General features: G+C 47.8%; 1 protein-coding gene across 1 annotated transcript in view; it reads left to right on the top strand.

The window, feature by feature from the left end:
* NDUFA10 (NADH:ubiquinone oxidoreductase subunit A10) overlaps nt 1-24,045 on the top strand; it is a 468,753-nt gene extending 444,708 nt beyond the window's left edge. Inside the window, exons 9-10 of the mRNA XM_069616024.1 lie at nt 18,160-18,268; nt 23,557-24,045. Coding sequence (XP_069472125.1) covers nt 18,160-18,268; nt 23,557-23,625 — 178 coding nt within the window. The 3' untranslated portion in view covers nt 23,626-24,045. The remainder of the gene's footprint in view (nt 1-18,159; nt 18,269-23,556) is intronic.
* The last annotated feature ends 231 nt before the right edge of the window (nt 24,046-24,276 follow it).

Genomic DNA, 24,276 nt, shown 5'->3' with positions numbered 1-24,276 from the left:
CTGGGCTTTGTGCCAGCGTCCTGGCTCCTCCACAGGTCACACCACGGCTGCCTCCTTTGAACACTGGTTCCCTGCTGGTCTCCTTCCCACAGGCCTCCCTGTTTCTCCTCTTGCTCACAATTTTGTCTCTCTTTATACACATGTAACCTTTTACAGGTTGCAGGCGTGATTTGCCTGACCATGATTAAGAGATCATGCCTGACCTTCACTGCACGTAAAATAAAACCCTTTTAAAGAATTCATAGACAAACATTTAATATTGCCCATTGTGCAGAATAAACTTCCCAGTAGATGATGTGCTATGCAGAACATTCTTTAAACTTGTAAACCGATGTCCAGTGTAGCTCACAAATTAAATGATACTTCAGACAAAATAACATGAAGCTTAATCTAAGATCATTGAAAGGTCAAAAATGTAAATTTAAATTGAATATGAAGTGGTAAAAAGGTTGACGAGCATGTCTTGGCGTCTTAGTCCAACTCTGTTGTGACACCTTCATCAACACCAATTTGTTGGTAAAGTTAATAAAAAAGAACAAATCTGCTATTGCTTACTAGATCAATTATAAATCCATATTAGTGTTTGATTTTACATTTAATACTTACATGCAATTTAATACAATTACTACATCCACCTTAGGCATTGCATGATTACTGACAAAGCGGAATCGGAACTTACAAAGCAGCAGATGCGGGCTAAATGATCTCGGCTCCAACCTGTATTATAGGAGCATAACGAAAAACAATGATTACTGAAGAGGCTGATGTGGTGAAATGACACGTTGTCAATAGTTTAATGGGGCACATGTATTGTTAAGAAATAGAAAGGAGATTATGTGTGTGTATTGTGAGGGGTCAGATATGAAAGCTGGGCACAAAGTTGTCATGTTTTTGGTTAAAGACTTTTTAAATGAAAATGCGTTGGGAAAATGTCTGTCTGGCTTATTCTAAAGAGGAATTTCCCTACCTAAAAACCAAAAACTAAGGATCTGTGTCAGGTTGGCAATAACTGAAAAGCCGTCCTTGTGTCCAAAACATCCTTTCGTGGCCCCCACACTACAAACAAAACAAAGTGAGCAAGAAAATATCTTCAACCTGATATTGGCAAAAAAAAATTGTTAATAAATGAAAATTATAATGACTCCAACAAAAAAGCTCCCCAATGTAAAAAGACCTTGCATCCAGAGGGTGGTTCCCTTCCCCTGGATTCTTAAATGGGATGGCAATGTGTCTTTACTAACAGTTCCTTTGTGTCTCTCCTTGATTCACAATACTCCAGTGAGGCAACAGTTCTATAACAGTCTTCCTTTAACACAAGTTGCTCCTTTGTCTAGCAAACATGGTCCTTCTTTAGCATTTCTTGTAGCTTTGTGAAATCGCCTGCTATACTCCCCTGCCAGGACTTCTCTAGCTTCAATTGCCTGGAATAATGCCCTGCTAGGACTTCTCTGGTGTTTCAATTGCCTGGTAACCTTCTCTTGCCAGGGCTGCTTATGTATTTTTACAGTTCCTCTGTATCACTAAAATTGCACATACCGTTCTTGAGACTGTATATTTGTCTGCTTTAATGTTCGTTCAAACTTTGCCCCACACTTGCATCTTATGCATTTGTATCCTATTGGGGTTTGAATATATACTTTGCCTTTTCTGCTTTCAAACAATGTTCTTGTAGTTTCTGTATTCGCTATCTCATAACACTCAAATTCTCATTGGCGCAGTCGCTGGAACGCCCCATGTTCCCCACTTGCGTTGGGTTCACTCACCAGTCCAGCATCTCTGGTCCTGTTTGTGCTTCCTACTCTGGATTGTGCAGACATCCTTCCGGCTTCCTTCGCAGCTCTGCTGTCACACGCCTGCTTCCTTTCGGGCCCCGGTATGGAGAACGCTGCCTCTTCAAGCTGTGGAGTGCCCAGGAACTCTTGTGGCTCTTGGCATCTCCCTGGCACATCCTGCTCACTCACTGCGTCACTCCTGTTTCAGCACACTCCAGTGCTCTACCACACTGGTACGTGTTTCCCACGTTCGTAAGCCTCTGCAGAGGAACCAACGGCTTCTCCTGCACTGCTACCCTCTGTAGTGTGGTTGCCATCTTTAAATGTCTTGCGCACAGGTGGTTTCATATAACAGCTACTCTGCACATTGAGCTTCAGGCTCCTGTTAGCTTGTACCAACTCCTTCATCCTCCTTGTCTCAATACTTAGGTTGTTATGGGAGTTGGAGTCCATGGTTGTTGTTGGACATATAGTATTGGGATAGTCTTTCAGTGGCTTTACATGTTATGATATGTTATTTGGCATGTATATAGCGCCCTATGTATCGTTGCATGAGAGAACAGTGTCACATAAAGGTGCACCAGAAGCGCAAAAGGTGGTGTTGGAGCTAAAAGAATATTGGGAAGAGGTTTCTTTACTTCCTATAAAAGAGGGAACACACGCATGGCAATAGGCCATTTGGGCATTAGCGGTTCTTCAGGGGACTGGAGTGAGGAGGATACTATGTCTCATCCAATGAAGTAATGACCTCTCCCCAGTAGTTTTCTCTCCCCATGTGGTCCTCCCTCATATAGCCACCCCCACGGTCAGAATCGGGTAGCGGCTGTCGTCCCCTGGCCACATGGGAGGTGACGACCGCCGGGAATCCGTGATCACTCAATTGGATTCATTACTGTATCCTGTGTTATCGGCGTCATCTAGTTTACGAGTGCCACTAGGATGAGCCAGATCCATCAAATATTACTAAGGGAGGTATACTTATGCTGGTATGAAACGAGATTACTAAAGCCGTTGCACCAGAGCAGTACAAAATTTACCTCGGAGGACGAGCGTTTGAGCGGAGTGCAAGGAAACCATTCTGGAAAGTATCTTTTTTTACCATTCTGTAAACTATTTTGAAATGTCCATGTCGGAAGGGAAGTGTAAGGGCTACGGAAATTCAAGACGTAATGTGTTTTTATGAGAGGTATTTCGGTACCGGGAAGACACCAGAATGCTGTTAAGATTTGCAATGTAATGTGCAGCATATTTATATCAAACTGTGGTGTGGAGGCATTGAGCTACTCAAACTAGAACAACAGCGACATCTAGTGGTTGCTCTGAATACTAGCTTCCCTTTGAAAGTCTCCAAAAGAGAATCCTGCCCGGAAGCAACCAGACAAATTATTCAGGGACCTGCCGCGCTTGGCTTCAATACATCAAACGATATCAAAGGTAGAATTACTGAAATCTGAATATAAGGAAACGCCATGTGTCCATTGCATTACTTTAGTATGTGATTGTACACGATACATTAATTAATGTTCACTTCTTCGTCCTAAGGCGCTTGTTCGGCTTTGCAGCATTCATGTATCCCTAGTTACAGGACCCAAATCATCATAAGTGGGCACCACCGTTTGTCATATGCGACAATTGTCTGTAATTTGTCAACAATGATTTGATTCACTGCAGAACCCTCCTGCAATTGTAGAGTGTAGAAAAAGCACGAATCTTATTCTGACAAGACTTTGGAGAGACTGGTATATATATACATTGGGATTGCCCGCTTTAAAATCACTGCTATTACACATTAATTTTGAACACTTTCCATATTAAAATACTGTTCAATTGAGTAGATAAATCTTTAGATGCTGACCCAGATGTAGTATTTATCACGTGTCCAGTGCATTTCAGGTATTTATATCCATATCCAGGGACGTTTTCTCTGTGTCTTTTGTATTGATCAGGACAAATTAACTTTATACTTCGTTATTCCATGGATAAGATTCCCGTAAATCTTGAAAGTGCCAGGATGAATGCCACTGAAGTGTGGTTCCTCATACGAAAAACGGCGTGTTCTGAAGCACATGCAGAGCCGTCAACTGACCCGCGACTATCGGGTTTGACCCGCAAAAAACCACAAACCCTGGAGCCCGCAAGCATGTGAGGATAACCCCATGAGCAGGGCAGGCTGAGAAAAAAGGTCATCACTTATCAAAGTGATGGTCGTTTTACATGCAAAGCGAACCTTTCATCTCCATAAAACAGTGGTTTGTTTCTGCCAGTGACCAGCGTTGACCTTGTGTGACCTTTTAAAGGTTGCAGATTCCACAGGCTTGCTGCCACGTCTCCGGGGGAAACAGTGCTTCGGTCTCAGGCACACAAGTTACTGGTGGGGCTGGAAAGAAAAAAGAATTCCCATTTCTTTTTAATGAAAATATATCATGCACATACAAGTGTTTACAATTGGGTTTATTGTAAGTCTAGAAAATTTGTTGCCCCCTCACTACATATTTTCATTACTTATGTTTACATTTTTCAGTCCATGCTAGTGAAAACCCTTTTAGAACCGTTTTGCCCAAGATCAAAAGGCACTCCAGTGCAATTCCATCACTTCTGAATACCTATTAAACAGTCATTCAAAAGTGCAATGCAGTGCGCACTTCAGCTGAGTGATGCACATAAGATGTAGTGATTGTCTTTCAAACTGATCATATTGCAATTAAGTTGCACCTCTATTGGGGCAAGTACACTTATCTATGCTGGTAAAACATAATTACAAAAAGGCAAATAAAAGCGAACAGTGTTTGTTTCTAATTCTAAGAGAATTAGCCTCACTGTGGTGGGTTGAAAGCACATTTTCTCCCTTTAGTGAGGTTTGCAGAGCAATGAAAATGATGCAAATTTCTGGAGTGTGGGCCATTGGAGCGAGAGCAATGCAGAAGTGACCCTCGAGCCCACAGTGAAAAGTTGGCATCTGTGAACGTCTCCGAATTTGAATGGTTTCCCACCAGAAAATGAGAAACCAGTAAGGCTTCATAAAATATTCTCTAAATTCGGCCCAATATAACATTTTAATAGGGGCATTGGAAGCAGTATACCACCCATTTATTTTTGCAGAAAGTTTAGAAGTGTCCATACATTTGTACCATGTATTTTTTGCATCCTTCAACTGCAGCAGAGGTGCACCATTTGGCCTCTCAAATTCTTGCCCCTTTTAAGAGCTAATATGGCTCTGTCAGACTGAAATCCTCAATGAGGTGAAAGGCCAGTATCACAAGTTCATTTTCGTGGACCAGTGAACTGTTTTTACTGAATGTGGTAACACACTTTCTGTTGCGTCCTGCTCTCCCTGCAGGCGGGTTGGAAAAAGCTGACTAAAAAAGATAGCTGGCCCTTTAAAAACTTACGTTGGTGAGACTACGCCACATGCGTGCATCCCTTCAAGCGCCAGCTCCACCCCTCACCCCTACGTCACCAAGTGCCCACCCCCACTTCCTGTTTTTATTCAATTGCGGTGCCTCCCTCTGACACATGCCGTTTACTACGGGATTCAAACAGTGCATCTGTTGCCTGAAGCAATTGTAAGAGGCTGGTCCACATCATGCCTGCGTTCGGTGCCTAGGGAATCATATCAAATCACTCAGTGAGTTTGTGTCTCTTCTATTGTGGAATTCACGCATGATCTCTGCATAGTCTTCTTTCCATGTCACAGCTGGGACCGGTATTTGTATTTATTTATTTGTATTGTGCACCTTGCCGAGGGGCATCTGGGCGCATAATTTACGAAAGTGGTTACATGGTTGCATACATACAAGCCGCTTTCCACAAGAGGACAGGCAAATCATACAATGACAGTACCAAAGACGACCAAAGACTTCATAAGGACCTGGAAGGAGGCCAATATCGGTAAGAGGGACACTGTACCTGCAGGTGGGGTACGGGTTTCGTCACCAGCCTTCGGTACCCAAGTGGAGACTGCATTCTCAGTTCCGGGGGGTCTTCAGGATACCGATCAGGGGGGGAACCCCAGGCTTTTACACCTGCAAGTACCTCCCAGGTGGGAAAGAATCTGGAATGATCCGCCTGGTACAGGAAGATTTGTTCGCTCTTGACAATCATTATGCAACCGGCAAGCAGCTCTTCTGCCTCAGACAATCGTACAGGCAAGATTATCCATAAAGAGGCAAAGGCTCCAGGGTGAAATCTTCACTGACTGGTTCCCCTGTGACGGCACCAGTAGTTATCCTCACGGATAAGACTAGCTGTGAGGCGTCAGACTCCAAGGGTTGAATCGGTACTGACTGGTTCCTCTATTACTGCATCGGTACCCTGTACAGCTACCACAGTTGGTTCTTCTGGTGCTCTGGTACCAAAGAATGGTGAGAATAGGTCTCATAAACGTAAACATTCTAATTTAGGTACGGGCTCAGCACCGGCTTCACCGAAGATGCATAAACGAAGGAACTCTAAGGATAAACATTGTGTTGTTGCTTCGGGACCCGTATTGCAAGAAGAGAGTATTAGTCTCATCTTGGAGCCCGAAGACTTTGATTCTTTAAAGTACTTTACAGTGCCACCTGAAGAGGTTTTTGGCACTCAGTGAATTCTAAGACTCCTGATTTTATTCATCAATTCTCTTCTGATTCAGAGCTATTTCCTAAGGATCCTGCTAGGCCTACTTCTAATTTGGTTTTGACTAACATACAGGTTCCTAGACCTGTTGTGTTTAACATTTTCAATCCTGCTCAGCAATCCTCCAGGGTTGACTCATCTACTTCTCCAGCATGGGGTCTGACATGGAGTCACATGCTCATGAATATTCCCTGTCGTCAGGCTGGGAATCCTCGGTAAAAAGAAAAAATCAGTTTGTTTAGTTTCTGGACTGTCTTTCTCCTAATAACCAATCACTGGTCTCTGGGTCATACTGCCCCCAGCCAATGACTGCCCTCTACCTAAGCCCCCCCCTCAGGCAGCCATCTTCAGATTTTCACCGCACGTTCGAGTGTTGGGAGTCCTCGTGCTTAGCTCTCAAGCTTTTACTGCGTATTGCATTTTCTAAAGAGTTTACTCTTATTTTTTCTATCAATTTGAGCCTCAAGCTCCGCCGCTTCATCTTCCGATCAACGGGGACCCATTTCGGAAAGCTGTACGCCCCTCAAGGGCAATTTATTTTGTCGAATTTCACTTCTTGGAGAATTCCAGAAGATCTTGGAGGCCTACCCCTCGTGGTCATGGCCAAAGACAAAGGAGACCCGACACCTCTGTTTAGGATCTGCCCAGGATGTGGACTACAGAGCGTCTTCAAGGAGGATGGGCACTCCCGGTGCCTCTACTGGCTTCACGCGGATACATCGCACGTCGAGGAGGCCTGTGCGTTCTGCAAGGACATGTCCTGCGGACCATGAAGGACAGTCGCATGCAAATCGCTGACTGGCTAGAGTCGAAGAGCCCAGCGGCAGGTGAGCCCCAGCAACGTACCTCTCCCAAGAGGAAATCTGAGCAGTCTTCTAAGACCTTTGAGGGCGCTCCGGCGACAGGGGCACAACATAAGGCTAAGCACCACGGGCACCGAGAGCACCGTTGGTACGGGCTCCTCGGCTGCCAGGCCGGGCGCAGCATCACCGATGCAGTCAACCACGAGCCAATGCTCTGGCTCGATGAAGAGGAAATCGGACAACCCGGGGAAGCTTCTGGAGAAGGCCCGGTCGGTTCTGACGGAGAAAGACAAGGGGGAGTGAGGCAGTGCCCCCCGCCCCATGGTGAAGGCCTCAGATGTGCCTACGGTCGTGATGGCCCAGATTTACCAGGCTAAGGCCTCGATTGAGGGGGTGGCACTGTCCCTGGCGAAGACCGCGGGGCGGCCCCAGTGGAGACGGCCCCATAGCCAAGAGTTTTCCTGCCCGGCCGGAGGGAATAGTCTCTCACGCCCATCGATAAAACCCCTGTGAAGCCCCTGGGTGAGAAAAGGGGGGGGGGGCACGATAGTCCTACCGGACTCGGATATCTCCTCAGAGGATGAGCTTTCAGGACTTAAGTCAGTTCTTGACAATTTGCTGAGGTCGGAGCCTACAGGAAGGACCCCAACGAGGGGGACGTGGAAAGCAACGGGGGAGACGGCGAGGAACGGCGGATCGACGAAGAGCCAGAGGACTACACTGCGGCCGACCCTACCGTCGCAACCGCTGCCTGCACCGGCGGATAGGTCGGAGGACAACTTGCTATCCTAGCACACGCTGTACACAGAAATAAGTACAAGGATGCCCTTGCCTCCGGCAGACGATCCAGTGGCGCCTGGACCATCGGAGAGCCCAACATCCAAGCAAAGACGGGTCCATCCTCCCCCGCCCTTCCATCCTTCACCTCCATCCCCTCCACCGAGGCACGAGACGGAGATAGACGGGGACGGACAACGGCGGCAGCGACAGAACTGATCTCCAGAGGCTCCCACCCCAGGTTTATCCCGACGAAATTGGCTCCCTTCACGCCATGATCGCTAGGGCCTCAGAGCTTTTTCAGCTATCCCCTGAAGAGCAGGAGGAGGGATTCCTTTACCAACGACGAGAGGCCAAGAGGAAGACCGTGCTCTCGGTCACGTTGTTGGACAACATCTGGGACGAGGGGCTGGCCCTCCTGAAGAACCCATCCTCGGCCCGGCGAAGAGGGACCGGTACGAGAAGAAGTACCGGGTTCCAGACTTTGGACCAATGTGCCTCAGAGCGCAGCCGTCCCCGGACTCAGTGGTCTCCGCAGCAGCTAAGAAGAAATTACCATTAAGGCAGGCAACGCTCTTGCTATTGTGGCCGGCTACTATAGGGAGCTGTGGTTTAAAATCGCCCCCCTCCTGGACTGCATCCCAGACGACAAGAGGGCGGAAGCCCTTGAAATATTGCAAGAAGGCATGGTGGCTTCGGACCACACCATCACGGGGGCCACGGACATCGCAGACACCGGCTTCCGCCAGATGGGCAACGGCATTTGCTTTCGCCGGCGGTGCTGGCTCAGGGCCACAGACTTCCGTCAGGACATTCAGACGAGGGTACTGGACATGCCCTTCGACGAGAACAAGTTGTTCGGCAAGGCAGTAGACGAATCGCTGCAGGCCATCAAAGCAGACACCGAGACTGGGCACGCTCCATCAACGACGGCCGTCCTTTCAGCCCTCCGGAGGCAAGTTGCAAAGTGCCTCCAAAGGATTCGGCTGCAGCTCCCGCATACCGTCAGGCGGCACCGTTCCTCGCAGGAAGCTTACTGAGGCTGCAACAAGGCCGGCGGACATCATTGTCGTCCCCAAGGGGCCCAAGGTGGTAAAGCCTCGGTGAAGCAGGACTGAACTGGCCGTGCCTTCTGCCCCCCCACCTGAGCACCCCGGTGGGAGGCCAGCTGGCAAACTTTGTCGGCACGTGGAAATCCATCTCCACCTACCGTTGGGTACTGGATGCCCTGGCCCACAGGCACATTCTGGAGTCCCAAAGGAAGTGTCCCTGTTTTCCACCTGTGTCCAGGAAAGAAAACCACGTTCCTCAACTACTTCTAGAGGTACGAGCAATGCTAAAGAAGGGCACGATAGAGCTCGTCCCGAAGAGGCTCAGGGGCTCCAGAGTCTACTTGCGGTACTTCCTCGTTCGAAAAAAGACCGGCGGCTGGCAGCCCATCCTAGATCTCTGCCGCCTCAACAAATACATTAAATCCCAGATGGTCAACCTTCAGCACGTGCTAGGACAGCTGGAAGAAGGGACTTCCTGCAGTCGCTGGACCTGGAGGATGCCTACTTCCACATCCCCATTCACAAGGGGCACTGAAAGTTTCTGCACTTCGTGGTCCAAGGACAGCACTACCAGTTCAGGGCCCTCCCCTTTGGTCTGACGTCGGCCCCAAGGGTCTTCACCAAGTGCCTGGCACCGGTGGCAGCACGGCTGAGCCTGCAGGGGATCCACGCCTACCCCTATCTGGACGATTGCCTCATCCGAGCGAAGTCAAAGGAACTCGCTGTCTTACACAGCGAGGACGGTCCGCCTGCTCACGGAACTGGGGTTCTCGATAGACTTTGCAAAGTCCTACTTGGAGCCATCACAGGACGCCCAGTTCCAGGGAGCCAGACTCAACATGGTGGCGCACCTAGCCGCACCGTCGGAAGGCAGGATAAAGGCCATCCTGGGCAAGGTACAATGGCTGTTGGCCATGAAGGTTGCCAGGGTGAGGTCCAAGTCCCTGCTCGGCATGATGTCGTCATGCATCTACCTCGTTGGGCTGTGCAGACTGCGGATGCGGCCACTGCAGGAGTTCCTCGACGCCTGTTGGATGCAGGCGAAGGGAAGCTTCGAGGACAGGATCGCCCTCAACGAGGCATTCAGTCGGCCGATTCTATGGGGGGGGGGTCCATGCGCATCTATCGGCGGGCCCGGACTTCCAGACCCCGGCGCATCAGGAGACGGTGACAACAGATGCCTCCCTGGAGGGATGGGCGCACACACCGGAGATCTCCACGCAAGAGGTCTTTGGCTCCCGGAGCAGAAGTCGTTGCACATCAACGTCCTGGAGCTCCGGGCCGTGTTTTGGGCCCTCAAGTCATTCCCCCCATACCTCAAGGGCAAGGTGGTGCAGGTCTTCACCGACAACACCACAACGATGTTCTACATTCGGAAGCAGGGGGGCACCAGATCCACCTGCTCTCTCCAAGGAAGCGCAGGACCTATGGCACTGGGCCGTGGCTCAAAGGATGTTCCTGGTACCCTTTCATCTGGCAGGAGTGAAGAACACCGTCCCCGACTCACTCAGCAGGGAGCTGCGCTCTTGCCACAAGTGGGAACTTCGGCAGGATCAGGTGGACCTACTGTTTCGACGTTGGGGCATTCCCCAGATCAATCTGTTTACGACGGCAACAAACACCAAGTGCCGGAGGTTCGCCAGCAGGTTTCGCCAGCCAGGGAGCATGGGGGGTGCATTCTCATTCCCCTGGGACGGCCTGTTCCTCTATGCGTTCCCACCGTTGCCCCTGCTCCTATGACTCATCAGTCAACTCGGACGGTCCCGGTGCAGGATGATTCTCGTCGCACTGGCGCGGCCGAGGCAGATATGGTACCTGGACCTTCTGGACTTGTCAGCGTCTCCTCCAGTCAAGCTTCCGGCGGACGCAGATCTACTCGCCAGGGAAGGAGGCGCGATCCTGCACCATAACCCGTTGTCACTGAACCTGCAGGCCTGGCTCCTGCAGCACTAGAGTTTGGTGGATAAGAGATCCTGGCGGATTGCAAGGAGGTACTTGCCAAAGCCAGGGTGGCTTCGAAAGTGCTACGGACATAAATGGAATAGGTTCACAGTCTGGTGCCGTGCACAGAAGAAACCCTCTATGGATTACGGCCCCTCAAGTGCTGCCGTTCTTGCTGTCGCTAGCCAAGGCGGGGCTGGCGCACGCCTCTATCAAGATCCATCTGGCGGCTATCTCCCGCTACACAAGAGCTCCGTGGCGATCGTTGCTGTTGTCGCATCGCCTGGTTAAGGAGTTTATGAAAGGACTTTTCCAATCGTTCCCGCCGGTGAAGGCCCCGGCGTGGGAGCTCAATGTGGTGCTGAGGCCCCGGCGTGGGAGCTCAATGTGGTGCTGACTAGGCTCATGGGTCCCCCGTTCAAGCCTCTGCCTTCGGCACCTCGGAAATTTCTGTTGTGGAAGACCGCGTTCCTGGTGGCCATCACCTCCGCACGACGAGTGGGAGAGATCCAGGCCCTCTCCTGTAAGCTGCCGTACTTGACTTTCCACGCAACAAGGGTCATGCTGAGGACGCACCCCTGCTTCATGCCCACTGTGCCGTTGGACTTTCATCTCAACGATCCCTTGGTGCTACCTGTTTTCTTCCCGTCGCCTTCGTCGCCGGCTGAGAGGACTTTGCACTCGCTGGATGGGGCTAGAGCGCTGAAGTTCTACGTGGACTGCACAGAGTTTTCAGAAGATGTCACAGCTGTTTGTGAACTTTGGTCCTGTGAGCCAGGGGAAGGCCCTGTCCAAGGCCTCCATTTCCACGTGGCTCTCCGGCTGCATCACACACTGTCACTGGTTGGCAAAAAAACCGTTGCCTGGCCGTCCGAGAGCCCATGCGACCAGAGGGATCGCTGCAACTGCGGCGTTCCTGTCTGGTGTGCCCCTGCTGGACATCTGCAGGGCTGCTACGTGGAGGTCGACGCACACCTTCACGGGATTCTACTGTGTCGACCGGGATTCCAGGGAGGAGTCCAGAGTCGGCCAAGCAGTGCTGCGCAACCTGGTCTCTTGAAAGTGAGTCTGGTGAGGAGGTAAGAGATGCTTAATGTTGAGTTGTTGAAATGCTTAATGTTGAGCATTGCCACCTCCTGTGGTTGTGCATGTGTGTACTGCTTTGTATTCTTGTATTCATGAGCATATGAATCCATGCCAGACCCCATGCTGGAGAAGGAACAAGTTACTTACCTGTAACTGTTCTCTAGCATGGGTCTGGCATGGATTCACATGCAAACCCTCCCACCTACCCCTCTGCAGCTCTTCCTCTCTTGGTCCTACTGCCATTTTACGTGCTACCAAATCTGAAGATGGCTCCCTGAGGAATGGCTTAGGTAGAGGGCAGTCATTGGCTAGGGGCAGTATGACCCAGAGATCAGTTAATGGTTATTAGAAGAAAGACAGTTCAGAAACGAAACTGAAACTGATTTTTTTTTTTCGTTTTACCGAGGATTCCCAGGCTGACGACGGGGCATATTTATAAGCATGAGAATCCATGCCAGACCCGTGCTGGAGAACAACAGTTACAGGTAAGTAACGTGTTCCTTCCCCGGTGAGGGTAGAAGAGATTTGTGAGCAATCAGATATAGCCAAATGCCTCATCAATACTGTCTTAGAAACTCTGTTGTCTTTTTGGAGGTTCTAGAACAACATATTAAAGAAAATATTGGTCCATCTGACCCTTCTCAAGGAGTAGTTCCTAATGAGTTCCAGTTGATGTAGAGGCTGCTCCCCCAGTCAAAAAACATAAGCAGTCCAAAATATTCTAATAGTCGGACCATGACGTTTCATCGGTTTCTCCTAACATATTTTTCATGACATTGTGGCTAAGGCTATGCAAGCTCTGAGGATTGTGCCAAAGGAAAAACCAGAGACTGCAGGTGTTTTTGGAAAACTGCTTTCTCAACAGGCCCAGTCTCTTCTGCCTATGGAATTGTCAGTCATGGAGCAAGCCTTGATTCAATGGGCAAACCCCATTCAGAACCTCCTATTTCAAAATCTTTGGATGCTAAATATAAAGTACCTAAGGGGGAGCCTTTTGTGCTATTGGGAAATCTTCGGTCACAATCTACTCTTGTTTCAGCAGATTTGGGTACTAAGAGAAAGGTCCTGCACCTTATCCCTCTACTGTCCTGGATAAACATTCTAAAGCCTGGGAGGTGCAGGGTAAGAAGACCTATAACAATGCTTCTCTCCTACTCGGGCAAGTCAATAAGGCCACGGTTTTGGCAGGTTTTAATATTTTATATGGGGGAAAACCTGGATCGCTTTACAGAAAAGCTTCCTCAAAAGGCAGCAGATGAATTATCTTTCTGGGTCTCAGAAGGCAGAGACGGACGGCCATTCAATAACTACAGGTTGTTAGCGACTTGGCAGAAACTACGGCAAGGGTGGTTACGGGCGCTGTCTGCAATGCGTAGAAATGCTTATCTGGTGGCCACGTCCCTACATCAAGATATTTAGGGGTTATGTTTTAGACCTTCCTTTTGATGGTAAAACACTGTTTGACCCTTCTACCGCTGAAATACTTCAGAAGTGCTAAGCAAGCGTTACTGCAGCAAAATCACTCAGTTGCATCTTATTGAACCAACCGTAACCCCACAATTTAAAATCCTTTAAACTGTGTTCTCAAGGAAATAATGGTTCATCTGCTGCCACTAAATCCTATTATTCCTCTGATAAGAAGAGAAGAGATACAGGCCGAAGGCAAAGTCAGGGTGTCACCCACTCGACTTCCAATTCACAAGATCAAAAAAGTCTGTCTTCTATCCGGGGATGTATATTCCAGCTGCTCCGATTACTATCAAGGAGCATACATCTCTGGTAGCAGGAAGGATTTTGAGATTTCTACATCAGTGGGAAAACACTCGGAAGGAATGGGTTTTAAAGATCATTCACCACGGCTACTCCGTAGCCCTTTCTGCTACACTTCTGTCTTCTCCGACGTCCCAAATATAATTTACAGAATTTTTAAGGAATTCAAAAGCGTCTTTTTGGGAGCAATAGAATTGGGTCAGGGGTTTTACTACCGTTAATTTATAATTCGAAAAAAGACAGGTTGGATTTGTCCAATTCTGGATCTTTGCGATATGAACCGATTTCTGCTTGTGGAGACTATCCACATGGTTACTGTGCCTCAGATTCTCTTGGCAGCACAACGACTGGATAGCATCCATAGACCTTCAAGATGCATGCTTTCGTATTCCCATATTCAATGAACACCGCCAGTATCTGCGGTTCACCATAGGGAATTCGCATTACTTGGACACTTGCCTCCTGTTCAGGCCCAATTCAGCCCCCAGTGTGTTCACCAAGGTCCTTGGGGCTGTTGCAGCTCACCTTCCGTTGAAGATGGTGCATCTTTATCCAGCAGACTTGTAACATGCTTTATGAATTAGTCTTTTCAGTAAACGTGCCTAAGTCAAAGCTCATTCCTTAAAGGATTCAGTTTATTGGAGCGGTACTCGATACTACTCTAGAAAAGGCCTTCCCACCATCAGAATGGGTGTCGGCAATTCAGTAGGTGATCTCGGTGTTCAGGGCACATCAGGTTCTTTCGACGTGGTGGTTCCAAAGACTTTTGGGGCTGATGGCTTCTTGCATCAACCTAGTCCCCTATGCAAGGTTTCGAATGAGGACCATTCAGTGGCATCTTGCCAGCAACTGGAACCAGCTATTGGATTCTCAGGATATGAAGACTCCAATTCCAAATTTACGTTCAGGATTCCCTGGTATGGTGGATCAAACCAGAGAACCCGCTAATGAGTTTTCCCTTCGAGACTCATCAGATGGTGATAACAGACTCTGAGTACAGGTGGGTAGCCCACTATTCAGATCTGACGTCTCGTGGTCTTTGGTCAGTCCAAGAAAAGAAATGTCACATAAATGTCTTGGAATTAAAAGCAATTTAAAAAAAAAATTTTAGGCTCTAAAATCCTTTCTTCTCTCCCTTCAGGGAAAGGTGGTCAAAGTACTTATGGACATACCGCTGCAATGTTTTATGCCAACAAACGAGAGGGGGGTGAGACTCGTTCCCCTCCTCTGTGTCTTCTTGTAGAGAAAGTATGGTATTTGGCCATGGACAACCACATTTTCCTGTGGCGTTCCATCTGTAGGGAAAGAACAACATCTTAGCAGGCTAGAATTTACTCCACACGAGTGGGAACAGAAAATGGCAGTTGTGAAGATATTTCAAAAGTGGGGTCATCCAGCAATGAACCTCTATGCCACACAGTACAATGCTCTTTGTCCTCTGCTTCGAGGGATGGCCTGGGTCGTCATTCATTGGAAGATGTCCTACAGCTTGACTGGTCGAACAAAAGACTTTGCTTTCCCTCCGCTTCCCTTGATACACAAGGAATTTGACAATGATTCTTGTAGCTCAACCAGGCCACTCAACAGAAGGGGAAGTTGCTTCACCACTCCCCTCAATTGCTGAACTTGAAGGCTTGGTTCCTGAGGGACTGGCCTTCGCCCATCTTCAATTATCAGAACAGAATCTGAAGATTGACAGCTTCCAGGAAAGCTTCGACAAGAAAGCAATATCGGAGCAAATGGTTGCGTTTCTGCCATTGTGCTCTAGATTGTGGTCTGAACCCGCTGAAAGAGTCAATTGGTGACGTTATGTCTTTCATGTCCTATTTGGCATCTACAGGAGTTAAAGTTGATAATTGCAAACAATATTTGGGCTTCATCAGGAGTCTGGCAGTAATACTGACAGGTTGCCGCCACTGCAAATACTGTTACCCATATTAGGTCCGTTGCTATTGGTGCCGGATCACAAGTAGCGGTACATCGTTAAGTTCCCATCCCCCATTGGGTCCATTGCATCCAATGGGGCTGGAGGCATGATTACAGCTAGCGTGAATTGCGCCGGCGGTAATAGCGATGTAAACAGCTGAAAACAGGCAAAAAGCTGGAGGTAAAACTCCCACTTACAACTCGACTCATGATTGGGCCAACCCTTAAATGTGGCGCTAATAGAATTATAGCCGCATTTAAGGGCTAAGGCCCAACTCATGATGAGGCCCTTTGTCTGCTATTCGTGCATATTTGAATAGAGAGCAAAAATCTTTTTCTCTGTCAAATGAGGCTACTCGGTGGCACTTTGAGGTCCTTTTTCACTGCATTCGCCTTTTCGTGAGCTTCCACCTCAGTGGGATCTGAATATAGTCCTTTTGGCTCCAATGAACAAGCCTTTCGAACCAATGCCATCCTGCGATTTGGTTCTTTTGACATGGAAGTCTGCTTTTCTTGGTAGCCATTACATCGGCTAGGAGAGATCAAGGCTATATCATGAAAAGAGACGTATTCGAATTTTGACATGGATAAGGTAGTCCTTTGTACAGGCCTTTCTTTTTACCTAAGGTGGTTTTGGAATTCCATCTGAATCAAGAAATCTTCCTTCTGACTTGTCATGCCAGATCACATGCTTTGTCGGCTGTGGAAATCTTACGTAATCTGGACGTATTGAGAACTCCTGAATTATATTTAGAGAGAATGAAACCATTCAGGAAAGCAGACAACCCTTTAAATACTTATGATGGTCTTTCCCCTGGTAATAGGATTCGAAATTGCCAAGAGCTGGGAGCCATTTAGCGCCTCGTTACAGCCAAGAGGAGCCTGGTTAGCTAGAAAACAGCTGCCAGGAGCTACTTTTGGTGTCAAACAAACATTGCAATGTAATATTAACTGTGTAGGTTTGGGAATGCGTATAAAAGAGAATAAAGGACACACCTATGGGACATTTAAAGCATAGTGAATAATCTAGAATTGACAAAAAGTAGCGTTTGCATGTTGCAGTCAAGTTAGATTTGCTACACGCCAAGTACTAGCTTCTGGTTCCCCAGTGGTAGCTCCTGCCCAGCGGGTGATGACTGCCCAGGAGCAGCTTGTTGCTCCTTGTCAACAAATCCTAATTTTCAATCCCTGTAATAAGGCTGCCAAAGCTTCGATTACCAAGTGAGTTGTTTCATGTATCGCAAAGGCTTACCATGTGTAGGGGCTCTTGGTTCCTCCGACTTCGGGCTCATTCCACAAGAGCCAAGGCAGCATCAGTAGCCTTTATTAGGCACGTCCCATGGCAGACATTTGCTGGGCTGCTTCTTGGGATACTCCACTTGCTTTTTACAAGCACTACGTTATGGATGCATCCTTCACGAAAGATGCCAAATTTAGCCAGTAGGTGCTCCGCAACTTGTTTGATTGAATCACATATATGCTGCATCCTCCACTCTTAATGATATTGAAGATTTGTAGTCTGGTCCCAACCAGTTGGGAAGGAGGGAGACCAGGACGCGCAAGACAAATGAAAAAAAAATAGCTTGATTGTGATTTAGGTTCTCTTAGTCCATGCTGTCTCCCCTTCACAACACCCTCCCAGCCATACCCATTAAAGCATATACTTGATAACAACCGCCAGTAGCGAAATCAAGAATTGGGTGTGGGCGGTTGGTGACGTAGGGGTGGGGCTGGTGCGTGGAAGGATGCACATGTGCTATGTACTCTCACCAATTTAAAGTTCTTAAAGGGGCAGCTATCTTTTTTAGTCTGCTTTTTCCAACCCGTCTGTAAATGCAGACGTACCGAACCAGTTCTGAAGGAAGGAGTGCATGGACTAAGAACCTGAATCACCATAAATGTCATTTTTTCAAATTTAATCCTCCTCGCCTTTTCTCTCAGATGGCTCACAGGGACTCTCTGGGGAGTTTATAGTGCTCTTGTGGGGGCTATTAACTGGTTTTGCACACCAGTCACGTTTATTTTGCCTAGTTTTGGAAGGAATGTGCAAAACTATAATTTCAGAGAATTTTCAGGTGTTACTCAGTTGCCTCGCAGCGATTAGGGTTAAACGAGCACTGTAAGATTGTATTGTTCGTAGTTGAAAGAAATAGGGAGCACATAAGGAACGCTTGTCTGTGGTTTAAACTTAAATCCAGGAAACAGATCTATCCCATATTACCTGGCCGTATCCATAATATGAAGCCATGCGTAAAAACTATGCAATCTTGCTTGATTTGCCAACCGGATATGAAGCGTTTCCATTTCTTAAAGTTGTTGCTGTTTCTGTTTAGTGATTGTGTTTTGGCACCTGCTTTATTTAATGTTTGTTTCACCAGTGCAGTGACCCTAAGTAGTGCTTCTTTCTCTTGCCTCCAGGGTTGAGAATAAGGCTGCTGTTGCAGATCTCACGTTTATCCCCCGGTTCCTACCAGAAGTGACAATCGGAGCCTATGAAAGTGACCAGGCCTACTATCAGTATAAGGCGGTAAGCAATGAGCCTCTTTACTTACATGTTCTGGTAAATGCACCATTTTGATTTGTGGGGTACATTTTTGCTCATCTCGCATCCGTGGTTTAGCCCCCTCTCGTTCCCAAGGCACAAGTCAGAGAACTAATTAGCATAGGAAATGCGCACACCGTAGGATATGACGTCCAGCGGAGTTGCAGCAAGGCACTGGCAGCTCATTTAGTTAAAAAAAAAAAAAACGCTGGATGTGGGATACATTTGCTTGTTGGACAGTAAAATGCTTTCTCTTCTGCCACACATGTACTGTGTAGGCAAACGGACTACTGAGCAGTAAATACTGAATTCGCCAATAAACCCAATTGTTGACAAACTTCTGCCTTTGAATTCTCACCAACGTCGCCCCATGATCACTTATTTTTTTTAATATAGAGATCCTGCAAATTGTTTTGTCCGTCCCGACTTTTAGTTTGTCACTTTGAATTCCTGCAATGTATGCAAAGTTGCATTCCGGGCTTTAAAAGGGCCTGGGCTAGCCAGGACTGAGCCCCAACAGTCTCCCAAAACCTTAGTCGAGCTGGAGCACTACCAGGGCTTACACTACCTCTACAGCCACTTTGTTTTTCTTTCCATGCTGGGGATTTAAACCCCAGCACTGCCGATGCTGAGCCAGTTTCACATTGATATTCCATAGGTGTTAGATTTGTTTTGTTTCATTCCATAGACTGACACATAAAGCCTGTTACGTTTGGCTTTCTATGTCAAGCAGTCTATTGAATGAAACAAAAGAAATCCCGCGCCTACGAAACAGCATAGTTTCTGTGCTATTTCATAGGTGCTGGATTTCTTTTGTTTCATTCAATAGACTGGCTTTGTGTCAAGCAGTACATTGAATGAAGCAAAAGAAATTGAGCACGTATGAAATAGCACAGTGCAATGTGACACAGGCTTGTCAGTGGCAGGGCTTGGGTACGATTTGGACCCGAGCCCTGGCGGTGACAAACCAGTGTTGCATCGCACTGTGCAATTTCATAGGTGCTCAATTTCTTTTCATTCAATGGACTGCTTGAACACAAAGCCAGTTTGTTGAATGAAACAAAAGAAAATGAGAACCTATGAAATGGCATAGTGCAACGCAACACTGGCTTGTCATGGCAGGATTCCCCAGCACGGCACATTAAAATAAAAATAACCCGACAGCGAGGAAACCCACTTTTCTTTTTATTGTCACGTACTGGGGACACTTAAGGCCGTGCCCATTATTTAGGCCACACACCTCGTTACAGCACCCCTCGATTTATCACCTCACTTAAAGCACTACCTGTATTTTCCCTTGACAAATGTACAACTAAAAGTACCAGAATGCAAAGTGATGGGAACATCATTGCCAAGACTAGATGAAAAACAAACGCCTGAAAAGGGACAGCTCGAGAAAAGCTCCTACTTCTTAGACTTAAACACTCCAATCGATCCTGTGTCATAGCCCCGATTGTATTCATTGTTTGAAATGAGCGCGCGTCTTTTGTAATTCATGACGCAATCCAATCTGCAATTCAGCTGAAAAATGTTTTCCATGTAAAATGAGCAGTCATCCTTGCAATTGACTTTGCCGCTGGGAACAACGTATTCATTTTCTTTAGTTTGTGTTTTTGAATGCATGTAAATATTGAGCTGCTAGTTGTGGGTACCATGGGGTTTTGGCTTTGAGCAGATAACAAGCACAGCTCAAACATAGAGGTTGCTAACAAGTGATTGCAGCCCAGCATGAGGCTCTGCTGGGGTGCTCTGCTCTGAAGGCTCACTTATATTGGACGTAGTCTCCTCATCCCTAACCCAGGGTACAGAGTCCTCTCTCTAAATATAGTAAGGGGAATCTGTCCATTACTTTGTATCCTTAGTTTGTGCTAACGCATCTACCCAGCACCCCTACCCCCCATCATGGACTGATCACTCGGCAATTTACGTCTCCATACCACTGAGCACAGCAGCTGCGTCAAGGCCACACACGACCATCACCAACCACCTCCCCTATCATTCCACTATGGAATAAAGTCGTAATCAGCCCAGATCTAGCACACTCGCTCCTCAACTCTCTCCACACACACTCCCTCCAGGAAGGACCACCAGCGATCAAAACCATTCGACCTCTGGCTTACAAACACCCTCACACCTCTTACCCCAACAAAACGGACCACTCTGAGATCAGGACCAACACCCAGGTGGTTCACTGCCAAACTCAAATCACTAAAAACCCTCAACCACTATCTGGAACGGACTTGGAGAACCGACCCTACAGCACATAACAAAATCATCCTAGCAAGAACCAGAGCATACAGACTGGAAATCAGAAAAACCAAGAAACATTCTATGGGAACAGAATCCTTAATGCACGAAACCAGAGCAAGGAACTACTTAGAATGATATCCGAATTCAAATCCCTGGCATGCTCGAGCCACCCCCCTGCAGTCTCCCAAGCGCTATGTGACACCCTATCACTGCACTTCCACAATGTCGCGATTGACAGGCACTCTGCCATCATCTCTAAATTGGAACACATGGCCCCGCCACCCACCCGCCCACAGACCAACCTTCTTCAAAACCCCACATAGATACAAATCTTCAAATCTTTCCCTCCCATTTCACACCAGGAGTTCCACTTGCATGTAGTAGATAGCTGCCCTTCCGGCTCCCCTGCGGACCCCTGCCCACCCATACTCCTCAAACATACTAGCCTCTACCTGTGCTGGTAGTATCGCACACTCAATCCTCAACCACTCACTCACTTCAGGATCCTTCCTGGAAGCCCTGAAAACCTCCTACATCAAACCCATCCCCCAAAAAACGACACTTGACCCACTCCTCCCCCAGAACTACCGGTCAATCTCCAACACGATTCATCGCCAAACTCGTGGACCGCGCAACATACACGCAGCTTAGCCTATTCATCGAAGCGAGCAACCTCCTAGACCCTGCACAATTGGGCTTTAGGCCACTCGGAGGAGCAGAATCCTCCCTAGGATCCGTCTGGGACGACCTAAAAAGAATAGCCGGCACAGAAGGCTGCACTGTACTCATCCTACGGGACCTCTCTGCAGCCTTCGATACCATCGATCACACTATCCTACTAGAAAGGTTACAAACACTAGGAATCAGACACACAGCCCTCTCATGGGTCTCCTTTCACCTCAAATTGCTCACAAATCATGCACCTCCACCAGTTCACCACCAGTAAGAAAAGGTGTGCCACAAGTAGCATCCCTATCTCCCCTAATCTCAACTTCTACCTCAAACCCCTGCCTGCAATCATCCGCTCATACAATCTTACCTTCTACAACTATGCAGATGACGCTCAGATCATCCTTAAAATCCCCAAATATCAAGTTTCCGGCAGTCCGGAACTGTCGTCGGGCTTCTCGGATATTGACCGCTGGATGACGACCAACCACCTTATCCTCAACCCTGGGAAAAACTGAAATCATAGCTTGCGGGAAAACAGCCCTCCTTCCCCAACCGATTCCATGGCCTCAGTCCCTAGGACAAGCACACGCAACTTCAAAAGTGGTAAAAAAAAAAAAAACCTTGGATGCACATTGGACACGGACCTATCCCTCACTCAACATACCACTTCCGTATCCAAAACCTGCTTCCACCATCTACAGATTCTTGGGTGTATTTTCCCTTACCTCACCTATCACCACCGATTTTCAACCATCAACCCCATTATCCTGTCCTGCCTAGACTATGCAAATTGCCCCTACCTAGGCGCTCTAGCGTTTCAACTAAGGAAACTCCAAAGAATCCAAAACGCAGCAGCATGCCTGCTCAATAACCTACCACACAGAGAACACATCAGCCCCACACTAAAAGTCCTCTACTGGCTCCTGATTGATCGACACACTACCTTTAAGGCCATGTGCATCACCCACCGCGCCATCCATAACACCGGCCTAGAATTCCTTCCAAGACAAAATCCTCCCCTACCAGCCCTCGAGGAATCTCAGATCTCGTACAGCATATCGCCTAGTGGTCCCACCCTACAACTCATCCAGGCTGGGCGGGTCCTGGTTCTCAGTCAAAGCGCCAATTATCTGGAACTCCCTAGCCCTACACATTCACAACACTGAAAATCACCTGAAATTCAGAAAGTCCCTAAAAACCTGGCTCTTCCCAACTCCCCCCTCACCTGCTCCCTCCTCTGCAAACTACACTGCTGAACCCAACATCCCTATACACCAATCACAGAATTGATGCTGCACATTTGCAGCGGCTCACCCTAGACAAACTGTCGCCACATGCACAAAAGCACTCCCACATGATGATATACTGCATGAAAGCCAGCAGCATTCACTGAAGCACTATGCAATAAATCTTACTACTCCAACATGAACAACTACAGCATTAGCATCAGCTCACCTGATTAACTATCGCCCCAGGCGCTACAACACCCCTACCAGATTCGCTGTGGCACACTGCAATAAACCTCACTCAACCTCGCTGCTTAGATTTCCGCACCAAAGACGCCACGAATAACGAGACCGTGCCGTCCACACTGGACAAAGGACACTGCAGCCAAACTACATCAAAGCATACAGAACTTCTACCTTTAAAGCACTTCTGTGGACACAGGCCGCAGGCACGGCCAAACATCCATGCACCGTAGAATGCAGCTATGGCTATGCCCATCCGGTCTAGCAGCGCACATAGACGTCCACACTGAAACACCTGACGTACCTCAACACCTCTGCCACTAGCATACAGCGACTACCAACGAAAAAAAAATTAGGCATAGCTGGCCACACATCGAATCTTCAACAATAGCAGTCTATCCCAAACCACCAACAGCGCCCACCCACATGCCTGACCTTTGGGCTGCTTAGTGGAGCCTAGCCAGCCACCTAAGCCGGCAAAAAATGCACACAAGCATCTCAATCTAAAACTCTTAGAACCTCCACCACGTTGACTACGGTCACAGAGGGTGTTCCAACCGCATTGAGGCCATACAATTGGGGAAAGCGCACTATATAAATAACCCAATAGAGTTAAACCTGGATTTCATCCCTGCACTCCCTTATGCATATTAGGTACTCTATTACCCATGTCCTTTCTGTTTAGCTCCCTATTTAGCCACAGTGTGCCCAATTACTCTTCCTATCTATTTTCTGTACCACGGCCAGGCCTTTATTCAGAGTACAGGGGAGGAGCCTTCCCTTCATTGTTTAGTCTATTTAAACTTTGTCGGACATTATTTCAAGTAAAACATTCTCGTCTCAAATAGATTTAAAGTACATTTCTCTTCTCCCTGTTTGCAGATGCCTGGGAGGAAATATAGCAAAGGATACAACGCAGATGTCGGGGACAAGATGATTTGGCTGAAATAAATCTCAGACATTGTCCCAGCAAGTGATGGAAGCCAGTGAACGACTTTACCTGCAGCTGTAGCGCAGTATGGGCCCACGTGCCGCTGTCCTGCTTGGATCTTCAGAGGAGTGATGCAGTACCGAGCCAGAGTTTTCTTCAATGTACTGTCTCCCTCCGTAGATGTAGAGGATCAGAGCTTTCTCTGGGGAAGTCCCCTGTTGCTGCATTGTTGCACTTAGGGCTCATCTGGCTGCTATCGTTCTTCGAATAGTAACTCTGATGTTGGCCACGTTACCTGGACGGGGGCAGGTGTTTAAAGAGAGACAATAACTCTGCTGCAGTCTTGTGGGGCTCCCAAGTGAAGTCCGTATTTCCTTCTCCACCCGGGATGTCGCCTCTGCTCGCTTTACAGTGAAATAAAGCATTTTTGTGTCTCCTAAGAGAGTCCGGTGTGATGTGTGCTGCTGCAACATGGTTGGTTTAAATCAGTTGACAGTCATGTGGGTCAGTTGGACGAAGTGTTTTTAATTCCAGCTCCACGGTGGCACGCTACATTACCTGACAGCAGAAATACCTTGAGGCATGATGGCAAAAGTGCTGGGGTTCCTGGGGCCCCATTTTCCAAATCTTCTTCCCACTGTCTAACCTTGTTGCCCTGCAGTGGCTGCAAC

This window comes from Ambystoma mexicanum, chromosome 9 (assembly GCF_040938575.1).
Source record: "Ambystoma mexicanum isolate Mex_15411 chromosome 9, UKY_AmexF1_1, whole genome shotgun sequence".
Classification (NCBI taxonomy): Eukaryota; Metazoa; Chordata; class Amphibia; order Caudata; family Ambystomatidae; genus Ambystoma; species Ambystoma mexicanum.
Note: the sequence above shows the minus strand (reverse complement) of the source record. Positions and strands in the feature narration are given on the sequence as shown.